At 39.9% G+C, this 21,317-nt stretch overlaps 1 protein-coding gene across 2 annotated transcripts in view; it reads left to right on the top strand.

The window, feature by feature from the left end:
* Window positions 1-21,317, top strand: part of CDH18 (cadherin 18) — a 1,127,064-nt gene that overhangs the window by 1,079,232 nt on the left and 26,515 nt on the right. For both annotated transcript variants that reach the window (XM_090049911.1, XM_090049912.1), the window contains 2 exons: window positions 10,536-10,657; window positions 20,927-21,044. In XM_090049911.1, coding sequence (XP_089906037.1) covers window positions 10,536-10,657; window positions 20,927-21,044 — 240 coding nt within the window. The remainder of the gene's footprint in view (window positions 1-10,535; window positions 10,658-20,926; window positions 21,045-21,317) is intronic.

Genomic DNA, 21,317 nt, shown 5'->3' with positions numbered 1-21,317 from the left:
TAGGGACTGATTTGAGGGTGAGTGTTGATTTGAGTACTTTCTCATGAATGAAACAGTTAGCAAGGTAATGAAATCAGACTATGGCAAACACACTTGGTGCATCTACATGTTCATTAATGTTCCATAATTATGGCACATTAAATTTAGTACCTGTAATGGCAGTTACTAATTTAATGTGCCATAATTAGTGCTACTGCACATTAGCACAGATGATCATTATTTAAGCAATTGTTAATGCAAATTAGACTAAATCTATGGTGCACTAGCAGGGTTTTTGCCAGCCATGATCATTCACAGTAGAATTAGTCTTCTGTGCATTAAGCATCTTGTATAGATGTGCCCACTGAGTTACTAAGAAGTAAGGGCAAATGCAACTTTTTGAAGGATCTAAGGATATTAGAAGCTGGGCAGTGAAGTATCAAGGTGCATTTAAGCTTCTATATATCCATGGTGATACAAACAGGAGGAAAAACATGTAAACTTCCAGCTTATACAGATACATTCTGAAGAAAAGCCTCCCCAAATTGAGATAATGCTGAAAATGACAAACCAAAATCTTGGCAACATTAAAAGGAAGGTGGGAGAGTCCGAAGTGGAACTAAAGCACTAATAGGTATTTCTTCAGCTCTGAAGCCAGTTCTACTAGCCAGTAGTAACTTATAGTTTGAACTCTTCAGAGCAATATCCACTACAAATGGGAAAGCTTAAAATGTCCCTGGAGCTTTTTGGTCCAGTAATAGGGGGTAAGACCTATGGGGAAAAATAAGTGCTAACGATATGAAGGCGCCTGAGGATGTCTTGCTCTGAAAAATAGAATGAGAATGACATGCTGCATCAAAGGTCCCAGCCTAGCAAAATATCAGGGAGGGCTTTGTCAGGAAGCCTGTTTTGGCAGTAATACTAACAATGGCACCAAATGTTTCTGAGATGTGCCATGGAAGACACAGTGCGCAGTCAGCCTGTGAACATTTTAGCAATATATCATAAACCAAGAGTTTATCAGGACTCAAGCATATCGGGAATAAGAATATCCAGAGTTGTATTAGTAAACATGGATTTTGGAATACATATAGGTACTGGCACTTCAATGTATAAGCCAACTATTAGGTATTGGGGATTGAAAGGATATTGGGTTAGTCAGAGTTCCTATGGTCCTACATTTCTTTTCATCTTTCAAATGAAATGTTTAACTGTTTTCAAAGTGGATGATAGTCAAAGCTAGAACATCTTATTATTATGATGGAACAAACCTGAATGTTATGTATACAACAACTTATTCTTGATGGTTCCTGAGGAGGATCTTATCCTGCAGAGCAGAGGATGAAGCAAACAAGATAATTTAAGAGTAGGATGGATACCTGATGAGGCAATGCCAGATCCACACACACTTCCTTAATCTCTGGCTGGTGAAATGCTTGGAAGAGGGAGTAAATAATGACCCAGTGAAAGTGTACTGCACACACACAGCTTTGATCCTACAGTGAGATAAGAAATAAAAGTCTTAGAGGTATCATTATGCAACTACATAATTTTACAGATAAAATAACAGTTCTGTAGGCTAGAAGACAAAATGAGATACTGGAAAACAAAGGTACTTGGTTTTGTTTGTTTGTTTTCTTACATTTCTCATGCAGGCTTCAAAGGAAAGTATAGATGTAAAGCAGCAGCTCTGTGATAAATTAATAAAATGTGCATTGTTCTGCACTATAATACTGAACTATCCCAGGGAAATATATTTGCTATAAAAATACAAGAAGGTAGCAACTTTTCTGAGACCCTTTCAGGAAGAGGCAATGAATCCTAATCAAAACAAAGAGGAGAAGAACAACCATAATGTGTGAAACAGCAGGCAACAGTTGTTAAGAGATTGGTGTAGGCTTTTTAATTACAGTATACAAAATATATTTTTTTAAAGTGAAGTATAGTGGAAACAGAAACATAAAGAAATAAGGAGAAACTCATGATACAACAAAAGCCACAGAATTCAAAGGGGAAAATCTTATATGGGTTTGATGTCAGTGATTTTTCAATGAATACTATAAACAGACCATGTAGCTTTGGAAAGATAACATCTAACATTGAACTTAAGTTGGGCTAATTTTATTTATTTTAGGAGCATAGAAATGATGCTGGCTAATGTCAGTACAGTCCTTACAGAGGAAAGAATTATATCAATGGTTTTCTAATTGTATAGTCGTTTGGGGGAAAATAAAATAAAGTTCTTGTTATTAGTGATTTTACAAGTTGGAACAGAGACATAAAAGAGGGAAATAAGTTTATGATAAATATCCAGTATAGAGAATAGAGTATATCTATAACACTACCAAAGGGCATATTGGTTAAGCTTGCTCTAACAATGAGCAAATCACATATACATTCATGTATATGTAAAAATCTAATGATGAATGAACTCACTGGCACATTTCTAATGTGGAGAAAAGATCATGAAATCATAAATGTACATCCTGGAGGAAATAACAAAGAAAAGGAAAGATCATTATTTTCTTAGCAACTTTAAAACAAGATCTGTTATTAATATAGTTACCTTCGAACACAGGTAAGATATTTTTAAAACTACTAAAATCAAAGATGTGGATGAATCAGTTTTAGGCCCATAAATTGGATTACAATTAAGCAACACCGTCAATGGCCTTAATCAAAATCTGGGAATTAATGAAAGTTTGGGAGGAAATAATGTCTTGAGGTGCAGCCAGTGACTGCAAAGCTGGCCTAGGAACGATCCAGCTGTTCTCCCCTTTCCCCATCCACAATTTCAGTTGACCTGGTGTAGCAGGGCACTAAGGTGCCTGCTACTGATAACAGTAATATGGGCTCAGCTGCCAGTCACCAGGGCAGCACAGGTGTGGGTTGCCGAGACAACCTGTCTGGTCAGATGACCAGAAGGGGGCAGGGCCTGGCCTATGTAAATAGCCAGGCTAAGACCAGAGCCAGTTCCCCTCTAGCAGCTGAGGAAGAGGGAGCTCTGCTGTGAGTAGGCATAGCAGAGAAGCCTGATGGCCTGAGCAGTGTCTGCATGAAGATACTGGGTGAAGGAAACCCTAGCAGGGATATGAAGGGAGGTTAGCCAGTTTGGCTTGGAATTTATGTTGAAATACAGGAGTGTGAGTTTTGTGTTTTGTTGTGGTATAAGACCGGAGGACCGGGTGAGGCTCTAGGGGTTGGAGAAGGCCTCATGGGAGCTCCCCAGTAGTGTGGGGGTTCCTGAGAGGGCGCTGCATTTTGGGGTGTCCTGACCCCAGCCCCAGTGTGGGCAGTATCAGGAGGAGCCCAGTGTGGGCACAGGCGAGAAGCCCCAGTGGGGCGCAAAACCTGGAAAGGGGGTCTGGAGTCCGGGCACGGCTATGGCCACCTGAGCCTCGATTGTGGGAAGCCCCAGTGGGGAGTAGGACCTGAGAAGGGGGTCTGGGGCCAGGCACGGCTATGGCCACCTGAGCCTTGATTTGAGGCAAGGCCCCAGTGCGGGCAGGGGATCGCGAGGCAAGGCCCCAGTGCGGGCAGGGGATCGCAAGGCAAGGCCCCAGTACAGGCGGGGATCGTGAGGCAAGGCCCCAGTGCGGGCTACGAGAGCCACGGGGAGACAGGCCCGAGTGCGGGCTACAAGAGCACAGGCGGGCAACAGAGATGAGTCCGGGGACCCGTGAGGGCACGGGTGACTGTGGGACTCACGTGCAGCCCCAGAGGTTGGAGTGCACCAGGCAACTAGACAGAGCCAAGATACATCAAGGCACCATGCCAAGGAGGGTTAGAAAGGCAGCCTCCCTTTAACATATTACCATCAAAGACATGGCAGGCGAGATAGTGAGGGTGCATTTGGACCCAATTTGGAACGGTAGGTAGGGAGCACTAGGGGAGTTCACGGCACCCCTAGGTCGTGTCCCGCCACACCTGGTATCAGGAATGGGTCTTTCGGAGTTGCAGCAGGCAGGGCTGGTGTGAGGTGATCAGGGCAACCCTTGCAGGGGACAGCCATTTGTGCCTACCAAGGAATTAGTTTCCTCTGAAGAATATCTGGGCTATTAGAGGGGATGGAAACAAAAGGCAAAGGTTAGGCCTAATGTCTTGAGAGTGGTAGTATTTCAGCACTGGGAAACATTTCCTGTTGAAGACTTTAAAGAGGGCAATGTTGATTCTTTTCTGATCCATTTTTACTGTTCCATCCAAAATCCCAGATCCTGATGGCACAGGTGCTCCACATGTGGTCTACTAAGTGCTTCACATGCCATAGTTGCACCATACAGGCCATAAAAAATGTATAAAACTGAACTAGAACAGAAAAATTTTATAAAATTCATCATACACGTAATAATTATAGTGTATTAATTTCATAGCTCTCTCTAGCTGGCAGAGAATGCTGGATGATTACCTATTTGATATAATCAAGTTTGTTATTAGTAGTACTGTTTAGTTCCTCTTTCATTTTTCACCATTACTCGTTATGCATTTTCCTTCAAAGGGAATGTTTACTTCAGCCACAGTGAGCTAAATTAATGCCAGTTCATCCAACAGATGCTAGCATAGTATGGGCATGTTTATGTTTATACCACATATGTAGCCATTCCTACCAAACAAATTCTATAATAATCTGTAGAGCCATGAAATATACTGTTACATTATGAAAAACTGCATTCATTTATCTTCTTAGACCCCCCTGCACTCTGCCTACTAATCCATTTTCACAGAGGCTTTTAATATTCTAAGCAGTCTAAATTATTTTTCAAAGAAATAGAACCAGCTGCAAAATATTTCCTTCTTTATCCTTAAAGGTGGGTCTGATAAAAATAGGTTTTAGATATTAACATCCATATTGTCCAGACTAAAATTCAAAAGAGATGACATTTCATACATAGAATATTGAAAAAGTGAAGGACTGATATCATAGGCTGCAAAGTGGGGTGGGCCACCCAGACCATGGCCTGACCAACTTTTAGCATGTTAATTTAGCTAGTCATGCAGTTAAAAAATAGCTATACAGTTTCAACCGGAATGACAATTGTGCATTTGTGGGTTATATAAATTAGCGTCCTAAAAGTTGGTAGGGCCATGGCCTGGGTGGCCCACCCCATTCCACGGGGGGCTATGTCTGATATGATCTTAACACCTAAGGTTGGAAACCAGTTTCTCTGTCCCATGGAAGAGCTGAGATTTAAGGCTTTCCAACAATGTAGCATCTGTTTTCACCATTGGCACAAAACTTGTACATAATAGTCTGCTAGAAGGAGATTTGTTTTGTATCCTGAACTTCTAATTCCAAAGTTTATGTTGATTTTCCTTTCTGTTATTGATTTGGTTATTAGCTTCATAAACACTCAGGAAAACAATCTCATCTTTGTCTTTGGGGTTAAGCGTGAAAAAGAAGAGTTTTTTTTTTTATATTGTCCCATGAAGGTAGCCAGATATGGTTCTACCTGACCACTTGCTGACCCTGGGAGGGTGGTCAAAGCTTTGGGTAATTTTCAGTAATGTCTTGGCTATGGTAAATATAATGTTCCTGATATTTGTAGTTACTAATGAAAGGCACCATAGAAGAGGCAGTGCTCATTATAATGCAGTAGAATAGCAGTGATTCACCAAATGCTGAATGAGCTGTTATCTTGCAGTAGATGAAGAATCACTTGCAGAGTCTGAAATAGATATGTCATCGGCCAGAAATCCAATAAATCTTGTAGTGCCGCTTTGTGCCAAAGAGCATTGCCATAGCTCAGCCTAAATGAGCTCAACGTTTCATCTCTGTTGCAATCCTATTACTAATAATAATTTTAATAGTAACAAAATGCCATCCGAGCAGTGTCCAGTGGGCTGAATGCTACTGATGTTCTGCCACATATACATGACAGGAAGCATGACTGTGGGATTGCGCATCAGATCCAGTAGTGCCTTATTGCTGTTGTAAGAGGAGCTTGATCTATGGCAAGAAGCAGGCTACCATGGCTAGGAGCCCCATTTGCTGAGGGGGCTTCTAGCATCAGGGACCACTGTGGCAATGCACTTGCAGTGCCTGCCACTTTAAGGGCTGAGTCAAGCAGCCAGCAGGTGCTTCATTGCAGCAGCCATTTTAAAACACTGACTGCCTATATAAATACAGCAGTTTGCTGCTGACAGTGAGGCAGAAACATTGCTATGTTGAAAGACTGTATCCAGGAGGTATGGGCAAGAGCTGATGGGGATGGCTAGGAAGCCCTTGGTCCTGGACATGACCTAAAACTGCACCCTACTGGGGATGGGTGGCCTGGTGGGGCACTCCTGATGGTGTGGGAGCCCCCAGGAGATGCCATGCCAGTTACCACCCTGGTGAAAGGTGGGTCACAGCACCTTAACCCCTAGCCTCCACAACACCATAGTTACAAGGGGCCTCTAGAGGAGAGGGAGTCTCCACAGGAGAGGAAACCCTGGAGCCCTGAAAGAGGGGGTAGATGTATAACCCCAGAGAAGGAGTGGTAGTGAGGGCCTGGAAGAGGGTTGAGTAGGGCTGTGAGTCAGCATGAAAGGCAGAACATGGGCCGACCCTCTGGAGAGCAAGTGGGTTGAGTAGGGCTGAGGGTAAGTCTGAAGGGCAGCCCTGATGGGGTGTGCTGAGTAGGGCTGTGGGATGGCCTGAAGGGCAGTACATGGGCCAACCCCTTGGAGATCAGGTTGAGAGAAGTGTGGAGCCCCAGAAAGAGAGAACAGAGGACTGAGAGCCTGTGGAAAGGTCAAGATTACATACCTGGAGCAGTCCCCTGGTCAGGGGAGTTTGCCCGGCCATGGTGGCATGGCCACACTCCAATAAGAGCTCCCGATTCCCCCCAGTATTGTTTTATTACCTTGCTGGGTGAAGCAGATCGGGCTTATTAAGCAGTCCAGGGTTATTTCTGGTCCTGGGAGACAGGATGAAGAGGGATGGTAGAAGGGAGAGACAGGGCATGCAGATAGAATGAATGCCGGTCTGCTGCCCAGAACTGAGGTCCCCTGGAGCAGGGCAAGAGACCTGCAGGGTCTTTAGAGCTTGGAGGAGCTCACACGCCTAAAGGGGAAAAGTGCTTCTGCATTAACTGGTCACTGCCCTCGGTCAATTAAGCTCACCTTGTATCAATTACTGAAGGAAAAAAAGGGAAAATGTGGTTCCAGCGATTAAGCGCTCGTGGATTAAGGGCACGGGGAGTGAGAGGCTGCATCGGAGTTCTCTGCAGCCAGGAGAAGCACCAACGGACAGACAGCAAGTGGCCTGTAGTTTTATTTCATTTGCTAAGAAGTTTGTTTGGTTTTGTTGTATATAGCTGGTCTGACACCAGGCAAGTGACAGTCAGCCCTGTGTCAGGGAGTCATCACCCCTCCCCCATTAATTAAGTCATCAAAGTTGCGGCAGATGAGATAATAGTGAGGAAGACCAACCCAACTGAGTTGACTGGCACTGGCGTTGGGAAAGAGGAAGGCCAGTGAATGTCAACGAACCACAAAGGCTCATGTCTGTGCACGGTAATATCCTGACAGAGCCCAGTACGTGGGGCTGGGGGCCAGTGTGTATGCTTGGCCCAGGAACTTGCCTGGCCCTACCCAAGTGAGGGTCATCGGAGAGGCCCAAGGGACTCTACGTCTGCCACCCAAGGCATGATCTGGATAAAGCCTATGGCCTGCAGGAGGCAGCAAGACAGAACAAGTTGTCGATGTGAGAAAGAGACCCTGTGAGATGGGGTGGAATGCGAGAGGCCCTAGTGAGAGGAGTGAATGTGTGTGTGAAAGAGGCCTGACAATGAGGGCTAAACTTGGCCCAGCTCTAGGCTGGAAGCAAAATGACACCATGGTTGCCATCTACAAGGCATGGACTGCAGTGTAGGGGAGGTTTGAAACTGCAGATCATGCCCCCTGGCATCGGGGCATGTGATGGTCAGTCTCCCACATTTTACCACTTGTTTTGAGAACAGCAAAGTCGTGGCAGGAAAGACTGGGTGGACTGCCCTATAGAGACAGGTGGACAGGTTGGCATGAGACCTGGCCCCAAGCATGCCCTCTATCACAACCACATGCGGCCAGGACTGAGAGTCTTACACTCTGAGTCCTGGCTGCTTGTGGTCCCTGCCCTGGCACACCCATGTCTCCTGCCAGCTTCCACAGCCCTTTCAACAGCTGTGTCCACTCAGAATTTATTTCATGCCTTACTGACATAGCTGCCATAGAAAAGCTGCATGAATCCAACATGAGCTGCTCTGGTGGCTTCACTCTGGCATCTGCTATCTGTCAGCTGATGTTCTGGCACAAGAATCAACCTAGTTTAATCAACTAGTGTGGTGTAGTCAAACTAATACCTAACTATGCCCAAAGTTATGTTAAGAGTATCATGGGCATTAAAGTGTTTTCCATAATCTGAATTACTGATTTTTTTAAAAACTTCCTTTGTGTTGCAGAACAACTGAACCAAAGAAGGGTACATGTCATGCCTTACCTTCCCATATTGTATGATCTCTGTGAGCAAAGGATCTCCAAAAGAAAAATGCTGGGGATGTAGATTGTATTAAGCAGTTAAACTGGAGCAAGGTCCTTCCTGGGTACTGACAGGGAACATCTACATGTTTCTTAATTCACTGTAGTTATTGCACATTAAGTTTAATACTTGTATAATCAATGTTACTGCATAGTAGCACTGGCACATGCCTTTTTTAGTGAGAATACTCTGCAGTAGCATATTAGCACTGTCAATGATGTGATGCACTACTGCTCAGTATTAGGCTACTGCACAGTTACTGTCTCTTGTAGATGTGCCAACAGAAGCACAAAGTACCTGCGTCTAGAGTGAGGCAGAAATTTCTGACATTTGGGTTCTGAAAGAGAGGAGTTGCCTGCATTACTGTTTGTTAGCACTACTGAGCAGGCAAGCAAAACCTGTGTGCACTTGTAAATGAACAAATTATACTAAAGTGGATGACTGCATCTCCAGTTTCTGCTCCAAAACTAATCCAAGAGTCCATGGGTTGTGCAACCTGTTGGCCAGGAGTATCATGTGTTTCTCTGTAGTACATTCTGGCCCATGTTGTGATCTCATTCTCTCTTCCTTCCTACCTACTTCCCTACTGTCCTATATTTATTTCTTTTTCTTTTACATAGCTATAGTGTCTGCTGACGGGAGGAAACTGTCAGATCTCTCTGCTACCCTCTCAGCTAAAATCTTCCTTTTCCTTCCCCCAAAATTGATGGGGCCTTCCTTAAATAGATTAATTCTGTGTCAAGAATTCCATTATGACTGCTTCTTCTGGAACATTCCCCCTCACAGCCTTTCCTTGCCCTCACTTTGGCCAGTTTTTCCATCCCCGTGTTGATTTTTGCCTCTTGTTTTTCTGTCCAGGCATTTCTAGCCCTAGTACTGCCTCTGGGTGCAAGAGTTAGGATCAGACACTGCTGAATCACAGCTTATCTCAAGCTGAGCTCCTACCTGAGTTCATTCTTATAATTCCAGTGGGCTGAATGCTACTGGACAGTCCCAGCTGCACCAAAGGTGAAAGCAGATTAGCCAATGAGCATTTAACTGTATTTGGCCAAACAAGAGGAACTTACTGTCTCCACCCTTAGACTGCTTCAGGATATGTCAACAGAAGAGAATCCTGAGGAGCCGTCAGCAAAGATGTACTAAAGCTGACCCCTCTTGAAAAATATATGATGTGTACAATTAAGGTAAAGAGAAAAAAATCTTATAATGAGGAGTGCTAATTAATAAAGGTTTTTCATGTAAATCTCTTATAATGATATCTGACAAGCTGGGCTTGGAGATGGGAATGTAAGAATATATGTATGGATCCAGACAGCCTGGTTCATCATATACAACTTCTGTTCATTGATACCAGTCTGAATTTCTTGTGCTTTCTTACTTGGTCACATCTAAACTAGTATGATTAACTATATCTTTTTCTGATATTTGTATTCATTATTTTATTACCTTTAGGATTGGTCCTACATAGTTAAACCTAATTGCAAACTCCCATCAATTTCAATGATGCAGGCTCTAACCCTGATTTCTAATTTGTGTATTATTGGTAATCGTATACAATACTTTGCACAAAATTTGTAGGCCTGCATGTCAAAGTGGTTCATATGTATATGCTCATTTAGGCTTCCCTCTGATATTTTCTTTTCATGACCTGATATCTTTCTGGGATTGAAGAAAACAAAAAATATTTAATTTTAGATTGTATTCAAAACCACAGTGACACTCGCAGATTAATTGTGAAACCAATGGATTATACAGTGTGACAGCATGCAGTACATTCTGACAACTTTCTCCCACTTCAGTTCCTGAGTAACTTATAATTTCCTCAATATGACAAAATCCCAATTTAACATTCATGCTGTGCTTCCATATACATTTTTCATTCCTCAGTAAGTTAATGAGACTCAGAAAACAGCATTCTTTCAAAGTTATCTTTACCAGAAGTTCTACTGTAGTACTGAGTTTCCAGCAAGCCATCATTTAAAACAAAATTGTTTAAGCTATGTTTTTAAGGGGTGTATTAAAACTGTCAAATGGTTGAATACATTCTTGTGTGTTACAGACAATCCTGGCCTGCTGAGCCACGTTCCAGTTGGCATTAGAATCCTGGATGTCAATGACAACCCTCCAGAGCTTGCCAGAGAATATGATATAGTTGTCTGTGAGAATGCAAAGCCTGGTCAGGTAACACATTAGTCTCACAGTTGCCTTTCTTCTAACACATGACAGAAGAACTGCTTTATTTCTGTTAATGCCATGTAAGAAAGAAGTTTGATTTGGTGAACACTTAAATATTGTAATTCTTGGAGGAAGGAAATAATCCCATTATAGCTTCACATTTCAAATTGAATAAAACATTTACATAGGATAAGGGGAAAGTACATTTCAATATCTTTTAATTTTTGCTAAAATACAAGTATCAAATACTTGTGTTTAGTCAAGATAATATTTGTGTTTAGTCAAGATAACAAACACAAATATTTGTGTTTAGTCAAGATGAGAAAAACTTATCTGATAAGTGAATGAAGGCTTATCATCATCAGTAAAAGGGGACAGTAACCTTCTCATCCCAGTTTTACCTGGATACAAGGCTTCATAGATTCTTTGTACAATGGCAGATATAACATAGTTGTAACAGTGACTCTTCACATGTTAGCTGTCTTTAAGAATAGTTTGCATAATAAGAATGACAGAGAACATTATTCTTTCATAAGGGATCCCTTTAGATTGACACCAAAGTTTCATATGGTTTCTGTATTCAAAGTAAGACTGAACTAGTAAGCTCTCCTGCTACTTCCATTGCTATTATACTCCATCGGCATCCATGGCTTTATAGCACTTCTAACACCCTGCACCCTCTTTGAGGATTGCACACTTTCCATTGGGCATCCACTAGTTCACTTGAGTGTTTTAAGATGGATGTTGGCATGAAATTGTCTTCAATACTCTCTGTTCATCTGGGGATACATCCATGCTATTTTACATTATGACCCTTGCTTCAATGTAGTTTAGTGCCCCACACTAATAAGACTTTGAAGGACGTTCTACTTCAGTAGCTCAGTATAAAAGAAAGCAATACTCTGCATGTTATTAATGTACTTTTTAACTGAGAAGATTTTATTACTTATTTTGTTTACTGTTTACTTGTATGTTGGTAATGCATCAAGTTCTAGTGAGATTCGGGGTGTCATTTTGCCGTATAAAAATGCATATAGGAAACCCTGGGTCCTATTCCAAAGAGCTTGACTAGCGTTAAGATGAAGAGGAATGAGGAGGGTAGTATCAGTAGTGCAACTAAGAGGTAAAGGAGGATGCAGGGCACTTGGATCAAGAGGCAAAAATAGTTGGCAGCCTGGATTCAGCTCCTAAATGTTTCCAGAGCATTGCTTAGAGATGCATGGAATCTTTTAAAAGATTCTAATGAATATCTATTTATTTATTTATTCATCAAAAATATTAAAGCAAAATTGGAAGGTGGATTAGAATTCTATTACTTTTTTACCAAATGTGTATACTGTAATCTCCACTTATAATATATCAGGTCACTTAGGCATTCGTGTAATCTTGGAGAAAGCAATATCCCCCCAAAACTACATAATATAATTTATACTTATGCTAACCTTGATAAAAATAAAAATTAACTGTTAAAATAGAACCTGCCCTGGGAATAATATTTTTCTTTATTGTAATACAAAACATGTTTTAAAATATTGATAGACTCCACAGAAGTCACAATGGAGTATTGTAGGCACCACAGTGTGAAAGAGAGTTTCCAGGACAGAGGTTGTTGGACTAAGAACTAGCTTAGGGAAGACAATCCATATTTGAGAGAGCCCCAAATTTATTATAAACACTTTAGTTATGGAAATTAGAATACGATTGACTATGGAAGGCATTAGGCCCCATCCCCAGAAATTTCTGTGTTAGGAATAATAGAACTAAAATGTAATATTTTATATTAGATTAGGTCAATAATAATTAATGTAGCATTGTAATTTTGACCGTTGCTTGAATTTCATAGTCTCTACTTTGCTTTTTAAACAAATTATCTACATATTTTTCAGTCTTTTGAAAACCATGATTTGTATATTAAATCAGATATGTAATAACAAATAATGGATGTAAAAACTATTAGTTACAAAAGGCACTGTCTTGTGAGTTACTTTGTAGGTTTATGAAAAGCAGTCACTTTTGGTTTTAAAAACATGTATTCTGATAGTTTTATTTGTTGTTTTCATCTTCTATTTGTCTTGGGGATTTTGTGCGGAGGGGTTGGACATCTTTTGGCTTTAAGTAATTCTCAAGTATTTACAAGAAGAATATTTTGAGTTTTTTAATACTAACACATTAGGCTCTAAATCCTATCTTTATTGAAAACTTTAACTATTCTAAAAAATTAAATGGGAAGGGGTTAAACCTGCATAGTTTTGTTATACCCAATTAGTAAATACTTAGGTAAAACATTAGCATGTAATTAGAAATTCATGAAACTTGGTTGTAGGAATGGGTGGAGTTTTAAGTGGCATTGAGAACTGCTAGAAATGTTTGGTTTGTTATCATTTAGAAACACTTGAAAGGTAACAAAGGCATGTTTTTTTTCAGGCTTTATAGTAATGAATTTTCTGGGAAATTGTTTCTCATTCCATCTGTAGTAAATATGAAAGCTGCTGATCAATGCAGCGAAGGAGTGATAAAAGTTTAGTGATGGCCAACTTTGTATCGTTTGATGATAAAATATATTGAAAGTTAAAAAAAGAAAAACAACTGACTGGACTAAAGTAATGAAAACCAGTAATTCTTCTGAAAATACAAACATTTTTAAAAGCTTAGTTTCAGTATAGGAAAGTTTTGTACCAATCTTAAAAAGAGCAGAATAGCTGTTTTCTCACATGCCGTATGATCAAATATTTCATTGTATTATACTTTGCCTTTTGAAGTGGAAAGGCAGAACATTTTTGATTTTAACGATCCTGTAAGTGAGGTATTTTTTGTACCACTGTCTTTTGTTTAAAACATAAATGATAATTTAACCCTTATGTTGTGCTTTTTAGTAGAGTTTCATTTAGGAGTGTCTATTTTTTGTTATTTTTGGAGGATTTAAGATAACCTGTAAATTCAGTCAGTAATTATGTAGAAAGGCAGACTTTCAGAGTAAATACCGAGTGAAGTGTTTCAAGAAAAGACTAAAAGAAAAGAAAGAAAAGAAAAAAGAAAAGAAAAGGATTACTGAAATTCAGTATCCTATCCAATGAGATGGGTGTGTTTAGCACAATATTTAAACGTAACTGAAAAAGAGGAATCACCTTATCTTATACTAAGATTTCAGGATTGCTAGAATTCTTCCACAGTCACCATCAATCTGATGGTTGATTGACTAAAGACTAGGGGGGTGGGGTTTTCCCCACTGATTAGGTGCATAAGTAGATTTAGGTGCTCATATGCATCTGAAAAATACTGAATGCAAAATGTGGCTCGGTCCATCCCCTCTTCACTGTTATTTGTGACTCAAACATAAAGATAATGTGATGTTATGCTACAAAAATAAATGCTTTAATGAATTTTCCGGACTTCACCAAGGTAGAATAGAATTGTACTTGAGCCTCAGTTCACTCATCTACCTGGTAGGTGGAGTATAAGATAACCCTAACAGACAAGAAATCATGCCCTAAGTGACTTTCAGGATTTCTGCATTTATATACATCTATACGAAGTTTGTTGACTTTTTCTCAGCATGGGGAGAAAACATGGCAAATATTTTATACAGAAAGCTACCTTATGAGGGAGGACACACTAAAATTACAAATCATGTGAAGAGGAAACTGAGGCTTATACCACTAATTCCAGGATCTCAGAAGAAATCAGAATTAATCACATTAACTACAAAGATTCAAAATGTCCACTAACAAACTCTTGAAGCAATTTAGATACTCCGTGGAAATGTTCCATTATCCAGATGACATGAAAAATGGTGTAGGCTTAAACAGAGAGGTTGAAAACGTAGAGGTTGAAAACATAACATGATCAAGGTTTCCTTCTTGCTCAGTTTACATCGATCTCTGGTCAATGTCTGCTTTACCAGGCAAGTTGTCACATCCCCAAATGGCAAAACTTACAACTGAAGCTGAATCTAGTATTTTGTTAATTTAAAAATGACCTGCATCCTTAGTGCACAACTGTGTACTATAGCCCAATTTTAATATTTTTGTATTGGTTTATTCCAAAGTGTGTAATCAAGATTAAGTTCTGGAAAGCTAATCGGTTAGTAAAAATGCACTTGCACATTAAAGACACTTATAAATAAGTAAGCAGGAATATTTAGCCAGTAAACTAGGTAAATTATTGGGTTCTTGTGTTTTGCTTACATAATTGAAAAAGATTTGTATCACTACTACTATTAATATATACTACTACTACTTACGAGGAAAGTTTGTGGATTTTAATGTTTAAATAATGTGTCCAGGAACTCTGTTTGGAATGGAGCTTCAGTTTTACAAAGAATTTTGCAATGTTTAAGTTTGAACCAAAGCTGTGAAGTTTCTAAATTCTTTGTGAACTCCCTTTTTTTTTTACCCCTTTTCTGGGAAGTGGGGGAGCATTAGGAGGATGGACGAGGTAATAAAAACTGCATCAGGACTTGTTTCCCCAGGCTCTCTCTCTCCTCTTCCTTCCTTTCCCAAGAGCTCAATTTATCTTTTAAATATGTCAGTAAAACTTAGTGTTACAAAGGATTTATTTCAGCAAAACCCCTAAGGCATCTTCCACTCAAAACACTTACGAGGATGACATCATTTGAAAACTCAACTCCAGACTTTATTACTCTAGTATTCACCTTGCTTAGGAAATTTTGTATTTCACAGGGACTTCTGAATGACGCATGATAAACGTAGCTTGAGGCATGGGACCAAGTTTCACCCCATCATAAATGAGTGCAATGCCCAGTGAGGTCAGTTGGAATAATGCCAGAATGGCATTTGAACCTGTGACAGAAAGAATCAAAAGTTTTATTGCTATATAGTTCTATCCACCTAAAAAGTAAAAGAATACAGTGTAGTTCTGATCAAACTAATGAACTATGACATAGTTTCATAGTAGCTAGGGTCAGGAGAGACCTGAACAGATCATCAAGCCTGACCCCTGCCACAGGCAGAAATGAATGCTGAGTTCACAAGACCCCAGACAGGGATCATCCAACCTCCTCTTGAATTTGCCAAAGATAGGGGCGAGTTGCTTCCAGATTTTGGCCACCCTAACTGTAAAATATTGACTTCTGATCTCTAACCTAAACCTATTCTCCGTCAGCTTATTACCATTGTTCCTTGTCACCCCAGATGACCTATTTGCTGTTGATATCCCCTGATGAGTTTGTAGGCAGCCACCATGTCTCCCCACAGCCTCCTCTTGCTGAGGTTGAACAGGTTCAGGTCCCTCAGTCTCTCCTCATAGGGCCTGTCCTGCTGCCCTCTCACCTAGCATATCTAATAATTTTACTGTCGCTATAAAATCAGATATACCTGAGCTAGAACTGTGACCTACTTTGCTGGAAATCAATTTCTTTATAGTTTTTCTCCTGAAAAGTTGGTTAGCAGAAGCTTGCAATTTAATCACTTCAGTGGAACTATGCAAATGTACATTGTGATGACCTAGCCTTACTTCAGGCTACCCTGATAAGCTACAAATCAGAAACAAGGTTAAAATGTTATTGACCATTTGATTATAGGAGTTGTCTCAACACATTGCATATAGTTCTTACGAAAAGAAGGATTTGCTTCCGTAAACTTCATACAGATATTTTCCAAAACGGGACAGAAGAGGGAAGTCATTTTCCAAGGAAAATGCTGATGTTTTTCATAAAATATGACGAACAATTGAAAATGAAAAATATCTGAGTTTTGATTTTTTTTCACTTCTCATGAAAAGGGTCAGAAACACAATTTTCCATTAAAAACCATTTTGAAAAAATATTTTTGACTAGCTCTAATGTACGCTTCTCCTATTGGGGGTATCTTGTTCAACTACTTTTTAATGCCCTTTTTATGCCCCTTCAGTTTTATGACTGACTGTAGAGTATAATTAGCTTTCAAAACCAGGAGACTATAACTAGTACTTTATCTTGTAAATAAAGCACTACTTTAAAATTACCCAATTGCACTTCAGCCTTGATACAACGTACTGAAAAACTGGAGCATATGTTTGAAATAGTTGTATAAAATAACTGTCCTGAGTTATCACCAAAAATTTTTTCATACATTTCTAAATATTGGAATGTCAAGAAGTTCTTACATCAGTTACTGTGACCATAACACATTCCTTGAAAAAAGAATGATAATTGGAAAAAAATTATCTATTTCAATATTTATTCCTAATATTGGACTTAATGCTAAAGGGCACATCATCTTGGACCTCTCTGAATTTATGATATAGAAGGAGAGGGATGGGGAAAGGACAGGAAAATAAATAAATATGTAAAAACCCAGAAGAGCATTAGATTTATGTCAACAAAATGAAAGTGTTGGCTTTCTAGAGCTTATCTCCCCTTTCACAATAAAGCCCTTAAATTATTCTCGAACAGTAAATAGAGGCATTGGTATCCTACTTCACTGTCATTAAAACACACACACACAAGATGGCTAGTATATTACCTTGCTTGGTATTGTCTACCAGATAAAATACAGCTACATTATTAAAGAATTAAGATCAAGACTCTTTCCTTGTGAGCAGGAAAGAAAATATTTTACCCAAGAAAAGCTTAAAGCATATTACAAAATAAAGATTTTTTTTAACTAATAAACAAATAAGGTTCTGTAGCTCTTGCTTTTGATCTGAATTGTAACTACTTATTAACAATGAATGAGAGTAAATCTGCATTAACTTTTTTTTAGTGGAACCAGAAATTTGATCCATTTGAAAATGTTGCCTCCTTAAGTATTGTCCCTATGCCCACACCCTGTGGTTTGCCTCAGTTCCAGCCTCAACATCAGAAACTAAGTATGTGAATTTGAACTAATCCTGTGAGTCTTTTCTATCCTCGTTCCACTATGCAAAGCCATCAGTTACAGTTATTCCCCTTTGGGGTTTCTACCTTTTCAAAACATAATGTAGGACGATTAAATGTTACCAAATCTTTTAAGAAACACTGCCATTGTTTAAGACTGCCTGTCCTTCAGTACTCTAGGTAATAGATGCTCTAAGTATAACATTAAATGAGTGTCAGAAATGTCCTACCATTGCACAAAGAAATTATTGGGGAACCTTTAAAAAAATCTCAAATCACTAACCCAACTCACAGAAATAATAATTATATAAAAATATCCTACTTACAAGCTTCAGACTCATACTATTTATAAAATAATTAATGGATGATATTAGCCCCTAAAATGTGTTTCTTTTGTTTTGCTTCTCCTGTAAAAATGAGGCAAAAGATAGGGCATGGTGGCAAATGTTACACTTATGACACAATTAAAACATTAATCTCACTTTAACTACCAGTAGTAAACTTTTCACACATTCAGACAACTAATGGCACAACAAAATGAGAAAGCTGCCATAAAAAATGTTCTGCATTACATAGAATTTAACCCCAGATTACACAAATGGCTTGTGCATGTGTGGCATGGCAGGACATGTAATTTTGGGGATCTGGGATAAAATTTGTCATATCCCAATTGTGCAGTTAAATTAAGGCCTGCCAGGGGCCTTAGCAACTAACTGTGTTAGGGAAGCATACATTTTTGTAGATAGCAACCTGCAACAGAGGGACTCCTATGGAAGTGAATACACTGGATCTGTCCTATAATTCTGAAGATGGACAAAGACACTTAAGACTTCAGAGGTTTAACTTCAAGTTGTTTGGATGAATTTACAAAAGTGTGGCAAATTAACTGTCTACAACAATGAACATGAATTCTTGTGAGGAAAAACTTAACTACTCCACTCCACATTCCCTCATGCCATGTCCCCCTGCCCCATAATTTCTGTAATTTCTATAAAACAGACAATCCAATCTTAATCAGGAATATAACAGAAAGGGTCTTCTATATGTTGTTTTGTCACTTCAATGTGCAGTCCAAGCAAGAAAATGAAAGTGGAAGGAGGGAAACACTTAGTGCCTTATTATACATTGCACTTTGAGCTGCTCAACTGTTGACTAGTGTTGGTGTTAGCTCAAGTCTGGAGGAGTCACAGGTTAAGGCTAAAAACTTTCTATAACTGTCCGCCCCTGCACAGCTGTGCCTTTCTACTAGAGGTCTGGTGAGCAGGGACTTGACGAGGAGCTACAGCTGTGAGTTGCCAGTACAGGGCCGGTGAGCCAAAACAAGCTTCTTTTCCTGATCTAGGTGGAAGGGTGTGAGAGATGGGTTTGGGTGGGGTGGGAAAATGAAGTGGAAGGTGAAGAGTTAATGGAATGAGAATGGGTAATGAAATGAGGGGAGGGGAGGGTGGTGAAATGAAGGAAGTCAGCTATTGAAGGATAAAAGTTTAAGAAGTAAAACAAAAAAAATAAAGAGGAAGTACATTAAAGATCTCATTTTAATAAACTGATGTTACTAAAAGTAGTATTAATTATTAATAATATATTATTATTTATTAATACTTTGGGACTGGGTATGGGGTGTGGTCATGCTTCCCAGGGTGCCTGGGAGGTGGGAACGGTGAGGGAAGATACTTTTTGGGGAGCTACTGCTCCTGCCCTGAGAAAAAAGCCCCAGTTCATGGGGACCTGATGTGGCCCCTTATATTGTTCTCCCACCAGACCCTACCCCTGGACCCGTCCGTGTCCTGTGACATGGCTAGCTGATATGTGTTCTTCAGGCTGTTTCCTTGGGGTTGCACTCCTGGGGGTGGAAGGGGAAAGTTAGCTTCTTCATAGATTTTACAGACGTTAGGGCTGGAAAGGATCTCGAAGATCATCAAGTCCAGCCCAGGGGCAGGAAGTCAGCTAGGGTCAAAGGATCCCAGCGAGATAAGCATCCAAACATTTCTTGAATGAGTCCAGAGTAGGTGCCTGCACCACTTCTGGAGGGAGTCTATTCCAGGCCTTGGAAGTAAAGACAGTAAAGAAGTTTTTCCTTATAGCCAGCCTAAAATGGTCTTGGAGGAGTTTATGACTGTTGGTCCTTGCTTTTCCTTGGGGTTCTCTGGTGAATAGATATTCTCCCAGATCCTTATGTACACCCCTTATGTACCATGTCCCCCCTGAGCCTGCGCTTTTCCAGGCTGAAGTCCCATGGCTCTCAGCCTCTCTTCCTAAGGCCTATTCTCTTGCCCTCTGACCATGCGCTTGGCTCTCCTCTGGACTCACTCAAGCTTCTTGACATTCTTTTTGAATTGTGAGGCCCAGAATTGGATGCAGAACTCCAGCTGCGGCCTCACCAAGGCCGAATACAGCGGGAGGATGACATACTCAGATTTACTTGAGAAGCATCTATGGATGCAAGCCAGAGTTTTGTTTGCTTTACCAACTGCAACATCGAATTGTGGCTCATGTTCATCTTGTGGTCAATCATGACTCCCAAGTGTCTTTCAGCAGTGGTGCTAGGAAGCGTAGCACTGCTGAGCCTATAAGCATGCCGTGGGGGTTTTTCCCCCGAGGTGGAGTACTTTACATTTATCGGTATTGAATGTCATTGGGTTTGTATTCACCCACTTAGTAAGTTTATCCATGGCAGCCTGAATCACTAGCCTGTCCTAAGGTGTGGATGCTATGCCCCAAAGTTTAGTGTCATTGGCGAACTTCGCCAGTGCACTTCTGACACAAATGTCCATATCATTGCTAAAGATGTTAAAGAGAGCCAGCTAAGGTTTGTGGGGTAGGGATTTTGTCTTTCTGGATACACTCCATTGTCAGTGCTGTCTGTCATAAGATGTTTCATTGTATGTTTTTACTGGGAAAGCCAAACTAAAAACAATTATGAGTGCCATCCTGCATATTCTTCTCTTCCACAGTCTGGGGCTGGGTTCTGAAAGGGTTCATGCAGAATGCTTTTTTTGTTGTGTGTGTGTCACCTTGATTTAAAGTTTTTTTTCTTTACCAATGTTAATGTTAAAAAAATATCAGCTATCATTGCAAATATGTAGTAGGGACAACAGGTAGAGGATGCTTTATATGGAGACATTTATTTAACCTATATTTTGTCTCTTGCAAAGCAGGTGTTTATCTAAAACTGTAATTCTGAAAGTCTCTAATCTAGATGTAATCTAAGGGCTATTTTAGTATCAGAACACCCACATTAGGATGTTTTAAAGTTTCAATGCTTTTACTTTCCCCGAAGCATGGCTCCTAAATGATTTCATATTAGAGAAGTCAAGCTAATAAGCCTGTTGTTTCCTGGATAGAATTTGGCATCAGCCAAGTAAAAAAATTAAATAACTTAAATTTAAAGGTTTTGCTGAGTTGAGGCAGCATTTGGGTCAAGTTCAAATTTCAACACATTCACTATTTAATTTTTATTTCAGGTTATTCAGACTATCAGTGCCACTGACAAAGATATCTCTGCAAATGGGCCAAGATTCCATTTTTCTCTTGATGAGGGCCTTTCTTTGAATCCCAACTTTACACTAAGGGACAATGAAGGTAAATCAAAGACATTAATCTATAAGAAGTGGGTCTCCATTTTCTCTGGGATGTCTCACTTAACAGAACAATTGTGCTCACTTTCCTTGTCAGGAGGGGAAAACAGTAATCTATCAATGCTGAACTGGCTGGTATCAAGGACACAGTTATGTACACAGTGTGTTTGAAATGTGAATAACCAGGGATTGTGTTTTAAAATACCCTGTTATATATCTTATTCCATATTTACTTTCTATGTGATGCTGTACCAAGAATTTATACTTTATAGGTTTT

The sequence above is a fragment of the Crocodylus siamensis genome, chromosome 5 (genome assembly GCF_052110815.1).
Source record: "Crocodylus siamensis isolate JL-2025a chromosome 5, ASM5211081v1, whole genome shotgun sequence".
In the NCBI taxonomy this organism is placed as follows: Eukaryota; Metazoa; Chordata; order Crocodylia; family Crocodylidae; genus Crocodylus; species Crocodylus siamensis.
The sequence above is the reverse complement of the archived record's forward strand: the minus strand, read 5'-3'. Positions and strand labels throughout refer to the sequence as shown.